The 17,241-nt window shown below is 28.8% G+C and overlaps 1 protein-coding gene across 2 annotated transcripts in view; it reads left to right on the forward strand.

Moving 5' to 3' along the window:
• The window catches only part of LOC113372261 (carbonic anhydrase-related protein 10-like), a 448,128-nt gene that overhangs the window by 397,343 nt on the left and 33,544 nt on the right, over window positions 1-17,241 (forward strand). For both annotated transcript variants that reach the window (XM_026612587.1, XM_026612586.1), the window contains exons 5-6: window positions 3,495-3,631; window positions 5,170-5,385. In XM_026612587.1, coding sequence (XP_026468372.1) covers window positions 3,495-3,631; window positions 5,170-5,385 — 353 coding nt within the window. The remainder of the gene's footprint in view (window positions 1-3,494; window positions 3,632-5,169; window positions 5,386-17,241) is intronic.

The following is a 17,241-nucleotide window of genomic DNA, read 5'->3' on the forward strand; positions in this document are numbered from 1 at the left end:
ATAGTAATATTATTTGCAATGGCTATTTACGATAATTTGAAACCAGAATATCAAGTTAAAACCATCGACATTAATCACGTTATTTTTTCAAAGACATTTTATTCAATTTAAAAATAATAAGTTAAAACCATTGTCAATATATTGTTCATAAATTAAATTGTTTTTTATTAGAAATATATTTTAGTAAACCTAATGTTGTTATGCCACTATTTATTCACAAAATAATTTTAATTAAAATTCAAGTACTTCTGAGTAATGCATTTATATTTTTGGACCATTATAATATTATATTTCGAACTAAAGATCACATATGCTTACTATAAAATATTAATATTATAATAAAATAAGTTTTAATACTTCTCAAATTGCACAAAAACCATTCGTGGGAAAGCACTTGTACAACTAGGAACTTTTCGAGATAAATTTAGTTCACAGAAAAATGTATAAAGTTTTGCAAATAATTTGTAAGTGAAACTATCAAGAATTTTGTTATAAACTGCAAAAATATAATATACAAGATTTGGCCTGAATTTGACAACTTTTAAATCTTCAGTAGAATAAAAACTTTAGGTATTTAACAAAATTAATTTAATATCAATATGCAGCAGCATATTATATTGTCAATCATCAATATAAAAGCAAAGCTTTGAGAATTATTTAATCATATGTTTTGAAGAAAAAAAACATTCGATCGAAATTTAAAAGGTGTAGATTCTAAGATACTATAAAAATTCAAAGTAAAATTATTTCAAAAGTATTTACACGAAATAAATCCTCCATCAGAATTTTGACTGAATGACTGAATAAATATTATAGTTTTATAAAAAATATTTAAATTTAATTAATTTTTAGTTTTTTAACTGACTTTGTTTTATATTTGTCAATTATACTATTGTTGCTTGTGTATTATCCAAGTTTGGTATGTATAATTTAGCCAAAATTTCATAATTTTTTGCTTGATACTTTCTCATACTTAGATTTTGAACTTCAAGTATAATTAATTCAGCAGCAAAAATGTATATATATATATATATATATATATATATATATATATCTTCAGCCTAATATAACAATCTCCAATATAATACTTTGGATTTCGCACATTTTCCAATCGAAGATATATTGCAAATGGAACGTTTTGCAAAACTACTTCCATTTGCGCAGTTTTTTATCGTTCGGTCGATCCGCAACCATTTTAAAGTTCAGTTGAAACCAGAAAAAAGTTTAAGGTTTATGATTCGAAACTTGAAGTCATGAGAGGTTTAAGCTTTCGTGGTGTAACAAACAATTCTAGGATGGGATATTGGAAATACTGTTGAGAATGTAGGGTAGACTAGGTACGGTTGTGCTATAATTTTGTTAAGGGGGTACTCTAGTGTAGAGCAATGAATTTTAGGTCATTTTTAAAGTGTTGTAAAAAAAAAACAATGAATATATTCACTATCCATTTTTTCACCACTTGTATATTAATATTATTAAAATACAAAACAAAAATTAAAAAAATTAAAAAGTTGAAAATTGTAAAAGCTGGCAGCTAATGAAGTGGGTGGTCTCAAAAAATTGGCACCTTAGTCTTGACATGATTTCAGCCCTCCTAGGCATCCGAAATAAAAGAAATTAAAAGATTATCATTCTACAATGATGTCAAAAACCTTCTCGTACCCATATTCTTAGATAGTTAAACTTTGAAAATATGAAAATAAAAAAAAACGATTTTTTTTAATTTCTACACTAGAACATCCCCTTAAGTTATCAGATAGTTTGGAGTAAAGTAAGTCAAATGGTAATTTGAACATTTCTCTATGTTAAAATGAAAATGTTAAAAACGTCCACACCTCCAGGGCGGCATAAACATAGATTGAAAATAATGGCTATAAAGATCAAAATAGTTTAGCAATGAAGAAAACTTGTTCGAACAAACGTACCTCATTTTTTTTCTTCGGGCTCTATTTCAAAATCAGTATAGTTAAGCTTTCATGACTACAATCTCTACTGTAACCTCTGACACAACCGTACCCAGTCTCTCTTACTTGGTTATTCTAAATCCAACTTCAAGTTGAAAAAGCAGTTAAAAAGATCATAAACTCTTGAAATATGTATACCTCATAATATATTTTTATACTTCTTTGATAAGATTTATAAGATATATTATAGATATATAAATTATCTTATACAAGTGGAAAGGTTTACCAGTGTTATAACTTAGATTGCGCGTTGAAATGTGTGCAGCAGATCATCGAATAGGTAGAAAAATATATAAAAATGTAAATTACATTTGGAGGTCTTATAAGACCCAGGGTTTTAGAGTACAAGTTTAGGGTTTTGCGTCAAACATTCCTATGACATACTAATTCAAAGGCAGTTATTCACCGAGCATAAAGTTGTCTACACGTTGTTACTGTCTAACAAAGCGCAGCGTATTCCCTGTTCATTCGCATATAAGCGTTTTGAGCGTGTTGACACACTAAATCCTACTACCGTTTATGTTTTGTCGCTATAACTATCTCATCATAAGGGATTATATCTATATTTCACATCCAAAGGTTCCTAAAATGGTATTCTGAGAAACACATGGTAGATAGAACTAATCGAGGCAATGAGTCGCAAAACTCTAGTCCGATTTCTATATGTAGTCTAATGGCGTTCAAAACATCATAAAATTTATTAAGATCAAAAATGTTTTATAAAATGCATTATGTCCATAATTAAAGGTTTCTAAAATGTGTGAATACTGTGTTAAACTATTCAAACCTAGTATAGCCTTAAGGAGAATTGCTGTAACACTCTCTTACATAAATAAGCTTTAACCATTGTTATCTTGATGTCTAGAAATAAATAAATTATTAAAGAGTTTTATAAAATTATCTTTTTTTTAAAAAAAAAATAGTTGGTGTTACTGTGGCAATTTTGAAATATTTAGAATTTTTGAGTATTAAATGTCAATAACCTTTATTTATTTTTTCTCGTATATTACAAAGCAAGATATGGAAGAATCTCGTTTGCTTTAGTTGTAATTTCAATAGATATTGCAAATTTCATTAAACATCAAATATTTTTATAAGGTTGTCATCAATATTCATATGGATACATAACTTTCATATAAAAATTACAAGCTTAGAAACATATTTAATGAGATTACTTCTACATTTTTTATCTGAATGCTCTCAAAATGTGGTACTACGAACCAAGAAATACAGTCCAGAGAATTTTTTGTAGAATCAATAAAATTGATGAAAAATTCTTTATTTTTTTCACAAATCTTACTTCCTGAATGTACCTAATTATTAATAAAAAATGAGTAGGAAATAACTGAAGCGATTTTTTGCCTGAAGACAAGTCTGAGGTCTGCGACAACGATTCGATTTTCCAACACTACAGACGTTCCATTTGATTGATTTTCAATTTAATGTATATTTATATATATATATATATATATATATATATATATATAAAATATATATAATAAAATGAGTTTCACATAAATCTTTTTTTAGGTCCTGCATTTTGGGGTCTAATAAACCCTGAATGGTCACTATGTAACAAAGGTCGAAGGCAATCACCCGTAAATCTGGAGCCTGACAAACTTTTGTTCGATCCAAATCTGAGGCCCTTGCACATTGATAAGCATAGAGTAAGTTGAACAATTAATTTTTAATAATTATATATTTCTTATTAAACAACATTACAATTTATTCGAATTTGCAATTTGTAATATTTGCAATTGATAGGCCAATTTGTTAGAAAATGGTAATTATTATACACTCATATGATTATCATTCATACAATTTTAACATTTGTTAATACTAATCGTTAACATAAATCATTTTTGGAAGATACTTCTATTGAAGAATAAATTTAAATTACATGCTAACGTTAAGTAATTTTAGGAAATTTAAATATATCTTTGATTATAATTTGATGCATATTTTCTGTAGATTTTTATATATAGTAGTTTTGTTTATAAAAAACATTTTTGTTAAACTTAATTCTGCTCTCTATTTATGATTAAATAACATAATAATAAAATAGAAGCAATAATATTGATTACAAATTAGTAGACACATCCAGTTGCGTATCAACTAAGGATAGAAATTTTAAGTACCCTCGAACTTAAGTGGGGCTCGAACCCAAGAGCCTAAAATTAAGAGTCTCATAATCTGACTGAGCTAGCCGGGCTATAAAAAAAACATAGTGGTGATTTTTTTTAACTGGTGTGATATTTTGATTAATATCATAGTATAAATAATTACTGCTAAAATTTCTAGTGAGTGAGAAAATTAGGTCAAAATCGGTCAAAATACCCTGAAGCAAAATTATAAAAAAATTAATAACTATCAATGATTTTTTTCAATTTTGTATAAATTCAATAACGATACCGAGTCAAATGCAATGAATTCTATAACATGTCTTCTGTCTTTTTCTATCTTAGATATTGCCATCATTTTGATCAAAATATTTCGATTTATAAAACGTTTCCTCCATTCATCTGAGGTCATAAATGTGAAGAGGACATAAAATATTTCCGATACCCATTTTGTTTTACAGCGTCCTTTTCGGCTGCATGAATTATAAATTGCTTCCAATATGCACCAATGGATATATACTCTTGGGGACGTCTGAGAAGTGCAACTATCCCGTATATTGCTTCAGTAAAGAAGAAATAGTGTAATGTTTTCTGGCTCAATTTGATTATTTGTCTTATCGATCGACGAAGAAGTTATATACATTGTAATTATAAGCTTGAAAATAATTTGTCAGTAGCAATTTTATGTATACGATTAGTAAATGCTATTGGCAATTGAAGCTCTACGCGTCTAGTTTTGTTACCATCATTGTTAGCAAAATGCGTTTTTTATTATTTGTTATTAGAGATACAATCATCAACATATATTATTTATTATAATATTTGCTTTTGATTAATTAAATTAGCTTTTTTCGTAATTAATTGTAGAATTTTTGAAAATCTTGATAAATCTTTGCACAATCATGGAGTTCGTAGCCTATGGACATTCTAAAATGTTATAGGTATACAAAAATTGATTTAATTAATTATGAAAATTGATTATAGGCCACGCTCTTAATTTCTTAATCTTAATTATCTCTATTCTTTATCTTAATCATTATTATCTCTCTATTTCTTTATCTTAATTTATTTATTTTTCCTTTCAGATAAGTGGAAGTATATTAAACACTGGCCATTCTGTGATATTCAGTGCGGACAACGAGTCCAATCCTGGAGGAATTGGTGGAGGGGCCCCTCATGTAAACTTAACAGGAGGGCCCTTATCTTACAGATATCGGTTTCAGGAAATTCATATTCATTACGGGCTCCACGACCAATTCGGCTCTGAACATAGTGTAGGAGGTTATTCGTTTCCAGCAGAAGTGAGTAATAATTGCATAAATTTTAGAAATAGTTTTAGATACTGCTTTATACTAAGAATTTTAATGGCAATTATATGACAAAATCGCAAATTAAACAATTTTATTAGATATTTTGCAATACAAAATTATATACTTATTCATAATTGGTTTTGAGAGAGCGTGAAGACAGGGGTCACATTGGTAAATTTTGATAATAATGAATTTTCCTATTATTTCATTAAATATTAAAATAGATATTTTGATTAATATATAATTTAGTGCAAACTCAATATTTAATAAAAGTTCAGTTTCCAAATCGATAGATAAAAACGTTTCACTAGAAACTTATCTCAAACTGCAATAAAGATATACAACGTAAAAGATAATAAATATTTACAGCTAGTAAAAAGTTTAGAGTGCACTAAAATTAACGATGTTATTTGATTCGTATTTTAAAAAGTATTTCGTAATCAAATATATTTTATATCAAATTTTATTCGGATATTTATACTGGAAATATATTTACTATAAAATAGTTTTGATCGTAAATCTTTTTTATTATAAATTGGTTTTCAGTTTATTTTATTAGTTATAAAAATTTATATGTTATTTAATGTAATTGAATTCTGTTCTATCTATTTCACTAGTATATGATTCATATTCACCTAACATATTAATAAGATTTAAAAATTATTTGATTTCTTAATTGCAAAAAATTCAGCAATCATCTTCATAGTTTTATGTATTGCCAAAAATATATATTCCTATAACAAAAAATATACATATCATAATACCAAAAATTGGAAATTGTTGCAAAAATTTAACATTTAATGAAAATTTAGAAAACCGTCATGTTTCTTCTTTGAAATAAAGTAAAACATATTCTTACACATTTTTTGCATTTCCGAATCCGCAAGACCTGCTTTTGCTAAAAACTAATCACCACTTTTTCCCGTCATTACAAATTGAATGTTTTTAGGATCATTAAAAACGGATGTTCCGATCTCTTAAAAACTCGATTTCTTTTTTCTGCACTCATTGCTCCATTTCTCCAAAACAGGTGGACTTGCCTTTGCAAAAAACTAATCAGCACATCTCCCTATCAATAAAAATCGAATGTTTTTTAAACCATTCAAATCGGTTGATCCGTACGCCCGAAAAGGTGACCGAAAAATTGTATCCATACATACATACACACACATCCATTGTTTTGAGGTATGCCAAAACGTTTAGAATCCTTCAAAACGTAAAGAAATGTAAAAATTTTCAATTTCAATTTTTGGCCGATTACAATAACTTACCCTGCGGGAAGTTAATAATAATAGTATATAATTATTTCGGAAGTTCGTGAACAAAATACATACACATTTGAAGTAAAAGTAATGAAAAAACAAGTTTTCATTGGCGTATCTCAGAAATTGCAGGATATCTTTAAAAATAACCGATGACTTCGAAAACAAATCAAATATTTTGTCGATTATCAGCTGAAAATATGATAGGAAAAGTCCTGTAAATTATTTCTTACAAGTTTTTCTTTGCTGAAAGTTGGTTTACTGTGTGAAAGCACCACAATTTACTCTTCTTCAATTTTTCATAGACCACTATTTAGTTCTCAAACTGGTTCATCTATACTTTTGCTACCGGAATTTGTTAATATATTGTACTGCTTTAAATCCTTCATTTTTCATCGCATAGAAGGCACTTTTTTGCAATATGAGTTCGAAATTTTGGAGGGTAGTTTTTATCGGTCCATCATAGAATTTACATCTCTGATCCACACACAGTCATATTTGAAATTTAGACTTTAACTTTGTTCCACAAGCCGAATTTCAAATTGTGCGTTTGTTGCGTCTATCTTTATACCTAAATGAGTTTACACAAATATGGTACATATCATTATAGACATACTGTCCATACTTACATTGTGTCAGAATCATCAGAAGATCTTCCTAGGTAATTTGCTGAGGAAAGTGACTTTTCTTTCTTTTGCAATTCTAATAAATCACTAGACAGAATTTTTTAACAAAACTTTAGGTTCTAGGTGATGATTTTGTAATTATAGAAATACTGATATTTTGCAAAATTCTTAGCGTTGGGTTGTATTTTAAAAAACTTCGAAATTAAGAAGTATCATCACAACAACTCATAGGAACCTCATGTTCTGATTCCTATTCTACTTACATGTATGGTTTAAAGTTCAACAATTATGTCGCGAGTTATAGAAAGTCTACTTCCTCCATTTCTACTCTATCCACCAGCTGACTTCGTTCGAATTCGAAATAAATTTGATATTTGTAGCCTTTCAGCCGAAGCATTCGACCGTTTCCATAATAATCCGGCCGGTGTAAGTATGAAACTCTTTGTGGTAGAATGCACGCTCCGAGACATTTTTCCTCATTTATCGCGGTCGCCTTTTGTTGGCCGTGCGCCGTCCCCTGCGCCAGTTTCTCTATTTATTTCATTCCCCTGATGGCGCACGATGTCACTGCATTACAGAACTGCTGAAGCTTTTGAAACTTTCTTCATATAAAAGTCCAAACTAGTGGTGGAAAAAATAGATGCTGGTGTGACTGGGACGTTTACCTGAGTTCGATTGATTTCAATAGGGATAATGATTTTTTTTCTAATTAGGGCTACATATCTCTAAGAATAGTTTCTATTAAAATGGTAAGTAGGTATATAAGTAGGTATAGTGTTGTATGGCATCATGCCTTAAAACAAATTGCTGGAACTTCCCGTTATAAATATATTAAAAAATTTTTTTTGTTATTTCCAAAAATTTCATCAAAGCAAGTAAAAGGTTTTTTTAAGAATTCAAATCGAATATTTTCTTCAATAATTGTCATTCTTCGCATATTTAGCTTTGTATCTCCAAAACGCCTGTACCAGTCTCTGTTAAAAACTAATCACCACTTCTCCCCATCATTGCAAACTAAATGTTTTTTAATTCATTCAAATCGGATGCTCCATTCCCTCAAAAACTCGACTTTCATTTTCTGCTTGCTTCTCCTGTATCATATCTCTGAAACGACTGGACGGACTTTTGCTAAAATCTAATCACCACGTGTTCCTATCAATTGGAATATTTTGCTTTTTGAATATTTCAAATCGGTTTATCCGTGCTCCCAAAAACGTGGACAAAAAATCATATCCATACATAAGCACACACACACACATGCCATACATACATTTTTTTCTAAGATACGCCAATATGTTCAGAAACCTTTAAAACGTGAAGATATATAAAAATTTTCAATTTCGAATTTTAGACGATTACAATAACTCAATGACGGTTACTTAACCCTAAGGAGAGTTAAAAATATTATTACGTAATCCGTAAAAATGAAAACAAAATATGTACTTATCATTAAAATCTGTATAAAATATCTTATTAATTTCTTGTGCATATTTCAAGTGATCATTTTTGGCCGTCAAATAGCATTTTTTTACTTTTAATATTTAAATTTTGAAGAAACAAACACAAGAATGATTATTGTTAGTTCATTTTCAGACTTTTTTACTTTACTTTTTTACTTTAACCTTTAAATTTCGAAAATACGAACACGGAAATTATCTTCACTTTCTTACTAAAGTACTTTATATTAATATTTAAATTTTGGATTTGTTGGGCCAAAACAGCTATACCCGCCTTCGCAAAAAATTATACAAAAATTATTATTATAAGTTTTTTTATTTTATGAATGCAAATAATATGTTTTCTAAATCATTCAATTCCGACGCTCCGTTAACTCAAAAACTAAATTACCATTTCTGGCACTCGTTGACCCGTATCTTCCGTATGGCTGGAATCAGCACGTCTTCCCATCAGTACGAATCAAGTGCTTCTTGAATTATTCAAATCGGCTGATTTGTGTTCACATTCGTTGACAAAAATTTGAATCGACACACATACGCATATATTTAATTTTTTTTGCTAAGGTATTCCAGAATGTTCAGAAGATTTTGAAACGTAAAGATATGTAAAAATATTTATTTTCAATTTTTTTGCGATCACCATTACTTACCCTACGTAAAGTTAATATAGAAATTTAGATCCAGATTAAAACCTATATAAATAAATTGATTTATATCGCCTAAAATTTGAATTTTCGACGGCACTAGTAGTTCCAAACAGCAAAAGAACGCACGCACGTACTGAAAACTGTGTAGTATATATTAGTTTTCTTTGCGGCGCTCCGAAGGCGCACTTTTTTTTTACTTGATAAGTTTATTTTTTCCAATAACACAAAATGTCTAGAATCAGTTTTTAACTTTTTCTGCATACGGTAAATTTTACATTTGTATTAGTGAGCGATTTACATGGTTTCGATTTTGGGAGAAGTATATAATAAACTATTGTAACTTTTTCTTTTATTTATAAGAGGGTAGTGCGGGGCTTGAAAGTTTGCGGGTAAGTAGGTCCACCAACAATATCTCAAAACAAGTAAAGTTAAGATTATTTAACACAATATTTGAAGGTGGATGGGACCCAGCTATCCCTTGATCACTTCATTTTAACACCTTTATCACCTTAAGTACTTACTTTTAACTTTGTAGAAGCAATGAGGGTTTTAACTCAGGTAAATGTAGAGCGCTGACTGAAAGTAATAAAGGAAACTTGTTCAAAAAAACATACTTTATTTTTTTTTCCTCTGGATCCTATTGCAAAATTAGTATAGTTTGGCTGTCACTACCATTTGTACACGGTACGGTTGTGTCAGGGTACGGCTCAGCTCCCCTACTATTATTTTAAAAAAAAATTAAGGACATTATTTGTGAAAATTTCAAAGATACAGTTGTTATATGGGTTCTATTGGGCACAAAGTCTAATAATCCATTTCCCAAGCTCAATATTATTACATAATACGATGTATCGAAAAGCAATCGAAACGTTCAAAGATTATATCCGCCGAAGCAACAAACGATTGTCAAATTTCCGTTCCAATTCCAATATATAGCCCCCGGGCACGGACAACAGAATAGCATTTGAGGATGCAAATTTACTTTGTCTTTGCTATAATATGTTGAACTAATGGATACAATTCGGATCTGTATGCATTGAATTAGAATCGATAAGCCTTTGGAAATGTATAGTTTTGATGAATTGAAATGTAATTAAATTTAAATTGACGAAGTTATTATTTATAACTGAGGGGTAAGTTTTGAAGTAAAAGAAATTTAATTTTTTTATATTTTAATCTTGATTTATCGATTGCAAATTATATGTATCAATGTGTAATCAAAATGCACCTTATTTTTAATCATACATTTTTGATAGCAATTTATTATAATCTCAGAAATATATGATAAGGCGGGGCTCAAAGGACCAATTCCACTTTTAGTAATTTTACAGTCTAAACTAAATGAACTACATGGCATGTATCAAACAAAGAACTATCGAACTAATCAGTAAAATGTTCAGTTGACTCATAATTATAGAAATTTTTTTTTTATATTTGAAATTATTTTTCTAAAATTTGTCGTCTGTTCCTGTCTGCCCTATGGGAGGAGTAGAGAAAGACAACCAGGTGACAAAAGCTCCAACGTTATTTTTTTAATTTTAAAGGGATTTTGCCGAATAATAGTTATAATTCAATCAATTTAAAATACAACTTTTATGGGAACATTTTTTAAATTTTATATTGTGTACTCGGAAAGAAATATTTATCAGCATAAATCGAATAACTATTAATGTAACACTTGTGAAGTCGCTTCGTTTACATCTTACTCACTACTTCTTATTCTATACACCATTGCCAATGTAAACGCTCAGTTGGTTCTTTTTACCCCACCTAAAAATTAGATTTTGTAGAGATTATATAAAAAACTGTTGAAATTAACTTAAAATTAACAATACATTTCACAAAACAATTCATATCATAAACTAAAGACAAGTGCTCAACACCAAAAATACTACCAACGAAAAAAACCTTGGAATGAATATTGATACATCCTGAAATCGGCATCGTAAGAATTTAGGTGATGGCTAGTTACCCATCTTTTGCCTTTTACTATCAAATAGTATGATTCAAAATTTCTTTACTTTGCTTGTTTGTAAATTAATTATGGTGGATCTTTTAACCCGCAAAATTTCAAGCCCAACTCTACCTTATATTGTATATTAAATATCACGTATATGTATTTCTCTAAACGTACAAATAGTATGCAATAGTAAAATCTGTTTCACGATTTGCAATGACAATTTTTGCGTTATATATTTAAGATAAAGTACAACTTTAAACCCTTCTTGTGTTTCTAGATAAATTTATCGCCGTCGTATAGGTAGTTCGCGCTCATATTGCGAAACAACACCAAACTATGCGAAAATATTTACCTGTGGTCTTACGTAGCTTAGATATTTCTTTTGAGGCGGGTTTATCTTGTATTATACGTCACTTGAAAGAAACACAAACTGCAACATAAATCTAATATAATATTTTCCTTATACCATGCACGCTTTGTAGCCTTACTCTCTACGCGAAAATGTATAGAAACATTTGCCTAGGAAATACAAGAGGAAAGTAAATTTAAATCGGAAAAAAATTTGGAACTTGATTATTATATATTTTGATTTTATTATTATATTTTGATTTCAAATTTCTGCAATTAAATATGTGTAATCTAAACTTTTGATCAGAGGATGAGTTTATTGATCACTGTATGAATATAAATTTACTTCTATAACAATATGTTTATGTTCATGATTAAGGATCAACTATCAAGTTTAAAGAAGGCAACAACAAATTGTTCATTGTTTTTAGAATAATTTGTTATTTTATTTGTTATATAAATATATGCACTTATTGAATACCCATTAAAAGTCAATGTAATCAATAAAAAGTTACTGTATAAAAATCACTTACTGTAATCTGTGAATTTTAGAAGAGATTTTATATGTGATCATTTATTTGTTTATTTATTTATAAATACGCCAATCGGTCATGTACAGTAAATTAATAGTATTACACTAATAGTTTTATATCTTAAAAATCTACTGATTTTGAATTTTAATTTAATTTAATATTATCTATTGAATAATTGTATTCGTTTTAACAAATATTATAAGTTTACTTATGATGTTATACACATGATTGAAAACACTAATGTACATCAAATAATAGCTAATTTTTTTAAATTTCTTGATACTTAATACAAAAATAAAATTCTAGAAATTGCTGCGGTTTATTTAATTCAACTAAAATGTGACTAACTTTTTTAGTTTTTGAAAATAAAAATTAAGGAGCGTATTAACACATTTTATAGTTTTAAACAGTCAGATTCGAGAAAGATGTTGAACGAATCGAAACTAAAATATAATTTTTATCAAAAGTTACAAATATAATTATTCGTTATATAACATTCCTCTAATACTTAAAAAAAATATATTATTCATTAAAATTACTAATTTTAAATACAACCTATATTAAGTCAAATATTTTGTGCGCCACAACATTCAAGGTAAAATAAAAGCACTGAAAAGATCAAAAGGAAGAAGAATGTATATGATTATTGTGGGAAGAAAAATACAGGGAATTAATTGTCCAGGTGCAGAGCACTTGAGCACTAAATCAAAAATTTTATCAGTAAAATTGTATATCCAAGAAAAATAGGAAAAAAAGCGATTTTCTTACATCAAGGGCGCACAGAACAGTAATATCAATAATCCTTTGGGTATCGATAATTAAATTTTTAATTAAGCAATTTACAACGCGTGTCCGAACTGGGAATGAACGTGTTTTATAACAGATTTTGGAGATGAATTTATAATTTCAATAAACTGAATTATATTTCAGCATTAATTAACTTATTTTCGTGTATTTTGATCAAGCCGTTTCTAAAATATCTTAGACAATGCTCATAAAGGTATTTTGTCGTTTATATATTATTATCAATTAGAACAATTAATACAAGTTGAACATCAAATGTTTCACAAGACAAAATTATTTAATTTAAACTTGATATTATTTAATGGGGGTGTCAAGAAATTTTTCTATATTTTTATATAATACTTAATGGAATATAAACGGTAAACTTTGTTGATTTTGGCAGTAGGCACTAAATTATCAGTGTATTATTATTATTAATTATTTAAAATATGTTATTGTTAGACAGGATCTGTTGATAGATAGTTAACTTACTGTATTGTTTTTATAAGAACAAAGCTCTTAGACTATCTGTTTAGGTAAAATAAATGTTCATATTAGGATGAAATGATGTTAACCCGTAAATATGCCTAATTTGGGTTTGGAGCAGGCACCATCATTCCAGGTACGACCTGGATCCCGTTACCAATATGTAAATTTTCTTTCCTATTAAATGAAGAAACTTATCACCAGCTCTCATCTATTTTATGTTTGTATACATCATTGCAGCCATAAAACATATCTTCCTACGACAGGTCTAAAAGTATATCCCGAATATTAATTCTTGTAATATACGGTCGTTGTGCATTATATATCGCAGTACCTATGCGTTTGCGGCGATTTATAGTAGTAGGATTTGCGTAAAGCGCAAAAAGGGGTAGATTCAAATGAAAAAACATAAAAAATAAAATAGAAACAAACAAAGTATATTCCACTTCCATTTCCGCAATGTTCCGCTGTTGGAATAATACTTTCGGGGATTGCACTGGATTCTCATCCGCAAATTTGTTAAAACTTCTGAAATTTTGAATAATAAATACATCGGGCGCTTGGAGTTTTATTCGAATAATAGGGCGCTGATAGGAGCATTCATAGAGGAAATAGATATAGAATAATCGAAACGTTTGTCAAATTAAAAATTTTTGCACTCATAGTTACGATATATATATATATATATATATATATATATATATATATATATATTATATATACGTATATATATATATATATATATATATATATATACAGTGCTGGATTTACAGCAGGAGCAGTCGGGACTACTGCTCAGGGCGGCAAAATTTGGATAGTGAGAAAAAAATTCTATTCCATATAATTAACTCATTTTTTTAGTAACAATTTTTATTTTAAGAAATTTAATTAACAAAATATTATACAAATGCAATGCAAAATTTGGCAATTTGGCTAGTATAGTATAGATTCGTAAATGAGTTGAAAGTTTAAGAAAAATATGTTCTTCAGATCTCGAGCCCTCTTAAGATGACGAATTTGTAAACTTCCAAACTTATAGCGCCGAAAAAAATTAAATTAGTGACGCATGGTATTGTGCCTTACGGCAAGTTACTTAAACTTTCCGTACTGAAAATTACATTTTATAAAAAGCTTTAATTTTTTTTTAAAATGAAAAATTGAATTTAAAAAACCTTTTTTTATATTTATATTTTGAGATTTTTTGAAAATTATTAACTTTTATTTATTAAATTTATCAAAATATAAATTTTATCTGAATGATTCGATTCCTATTGATAGCGAGACGTGCTGATTAGTTATTAGCCAAGGCAGGCCCAACTGTTTCGAAAAAACGGACCAAAATGTCAAAAAAAATTATTCGGTGTTTGAGAAACGGGACGTCCAATATCATTAAAAAAATGTACATGTATAGACAGAATGGAGAACCGATTAAATATGTGAGAGGCAGGTCTAGCGGTGATCCAATAAAATTAATTGAAAAAGAAACATTTAGCGGTCAAAAGTGATCAATAGACGGGCCAAAATGCCAAAAATAATAATTCAGTTTTTGAGAAATGGAACGTCCAATATTATTCAAAAATAATTTACTTGTACAGACAAAATGAAGAACTGCTTAAATTTGTAAGAAGCAGGTTCAGCAGTGTCGGTGATTCAATCAAAAAATTTGAAAGAGAAACATTTGGCGGTCAAAAATGATCAATAGATCAAATTATCGGGTATTTTAATAATAAGAATAAATTTTCTTTAAATTTCTTTGGGTTCTGTAACATTATTTATCCGTTATTCTGCGAGGCGGCGCTTACGCGCTTCTTTATTTAGTCTCTACGCAGGTAAAGCAGGGCGATTGCTTTAAAAAAAATTTTGGTACAGGAAGTTCCAGCAATTTGTCTTAACTCACGATGCCAAGCATCACTATTTATAGTATGTAATGCGTAATAAATTTTCTGCAATCAAATAGTTATTTTAATTTAAGAAAAATGATATAAGTAAAAATTCAGGGATGGGGCGGCATTTTTTGTCAGTGCCCCAGGGCGCCAAATTTTTAAATCCGGCCCTGATACATATACAATGAATAATGTAAATTTTAATAACTGAAGCAATCCTCCGTCGAAAAATATTACAATACGTTGTCCTTTTCGAGTTTGCAAACGCTCGCGATATGAAGGCAGCTATTTATCAAAGTTGAAACTATCTTTGCAATTAACAAAGTTCAAATGAAGGCTGCGAGACATTGTATGAGTAATTTCGGCATATATATTCTTCAACTTCAGCCGCCTCCCGAACCCTTTGTCTGGGCTTCTCTTTCTTTTCCGTGTGTTTAGATCAAAGGCGCGGCGCCCGTAAGATTACACATATTACTCAAAGTGATTACTTCTTTGTAATATACGCGAATGAGAGCAGGTAATTAATTGCCCGTTATATTAAAGTGCGCATCAGGAGGCACAGCCATAATATAGGCGCCAGAGGGTGCCTTATTCATATTGTTGGGCTCGAATTAATAATGATGGTGGAGTGATCTGCTCGAAGACACATTCGTAAATAAGAGAATTAAAAACACTTTACGGACATTTATGGGACCGATGTTATGGCAAGGCTATGTACGTTCCAGTTTTCATACAAAATGCTACTAAATACTATCAACATTTCATGTATTTGCAGTGCCATTAGAAGTTTTTCACATAAAATGCAACTTCACCGAAATGTTTTCAAGCAATATCTCAAAAATCCAGTTATGATATCATTTTTTTGACTTTTGTGCGTTTTCTAGATTAGGATTTCTATCTCAAACGCTTGACTACACAATAACCAACATTGGATTATAATAGTTTTTAGTACCACTTTATATGAAAACTGCCACAAAACATAGTCTTGCCATATCATTATCATTACGGCACAATCGGCCCTTTAGTGTAACAAATATTATATATATTTCATTTGTCTTTCACATCACAGTACCCGACAGAAATTATTTTTGGTTAGAAATACATTTTTTTTTTAAGATATTATTACAGTCAGGGATTAGATTGATCTGTGCAAGCTATAGTTGACCGCTAATAAATAGCCACGACAAAACTGGCATCTTATTAGAATTTATTAATCATTATTATCATTAATATTATTATTAAGAATTAATAATGTTAAGGATTTAAAAATAACTGTACTTATTATAGTTATACTTCTGAATTTTATAAATTATTTACTAATTTTACAAAAAATGATCAATGATTTGTTAATGCTACTCAGTTCACAAAATTGACATTTATAAAACATAATATAGATTAAAATCCATGAAAATAAATCAATTCTTTATCGATAATCCAATATCCAATAATTTTTATTTTTCTACTTGATAACTCCAAAACTTGAATCATATAGTCCTATTTAGGATATTAATTGTATTGACTCATTCAAATATAAATATTTTTATTTTTACACAGCCAAATATATATCTTTAGCTGAGAAACCAGAAAATAATATTAGAAGCAGTATGAAATCATAGCTATTGTTAATAATTATTGAATAGAAATAGAAAATAATTCAAACACAAAATTACAACAGTAGCAAGTTTACGGAGTTTTACACATAGTAATATCACATATTACTAAAAGCACTAAATTTTCTATTCCACATAGGTTTTTTTTTCATAATTCTTTTCAGTGGTCGCCAGGTTTTTAGATTTTGGTGATCAAATACTTATTAAATTGTTACCCATTTCATTGGTTACTTATACTTTTCAATTTTTCAA

The sequence above is a fragment of the Ctenocephalides felis genome, unplaced genomic scaffold (genome assembly GCF_003426905.1).
Source record: "Ctenocephalides felis isolate EL2017-DRISC unplaced genomic scaffold, ASM342690v1 CF-g0.4_SCAFFOLD_01604, whole genome shotgun sequence".
NCBI classification, from domain to species: domain Eukaryota; kingdom Metazoa; phylum Arthropoda; class Insecta; order Siphonaptera; family Pulicidae; genus Ctenocephalides; species Ctenocephalides felis.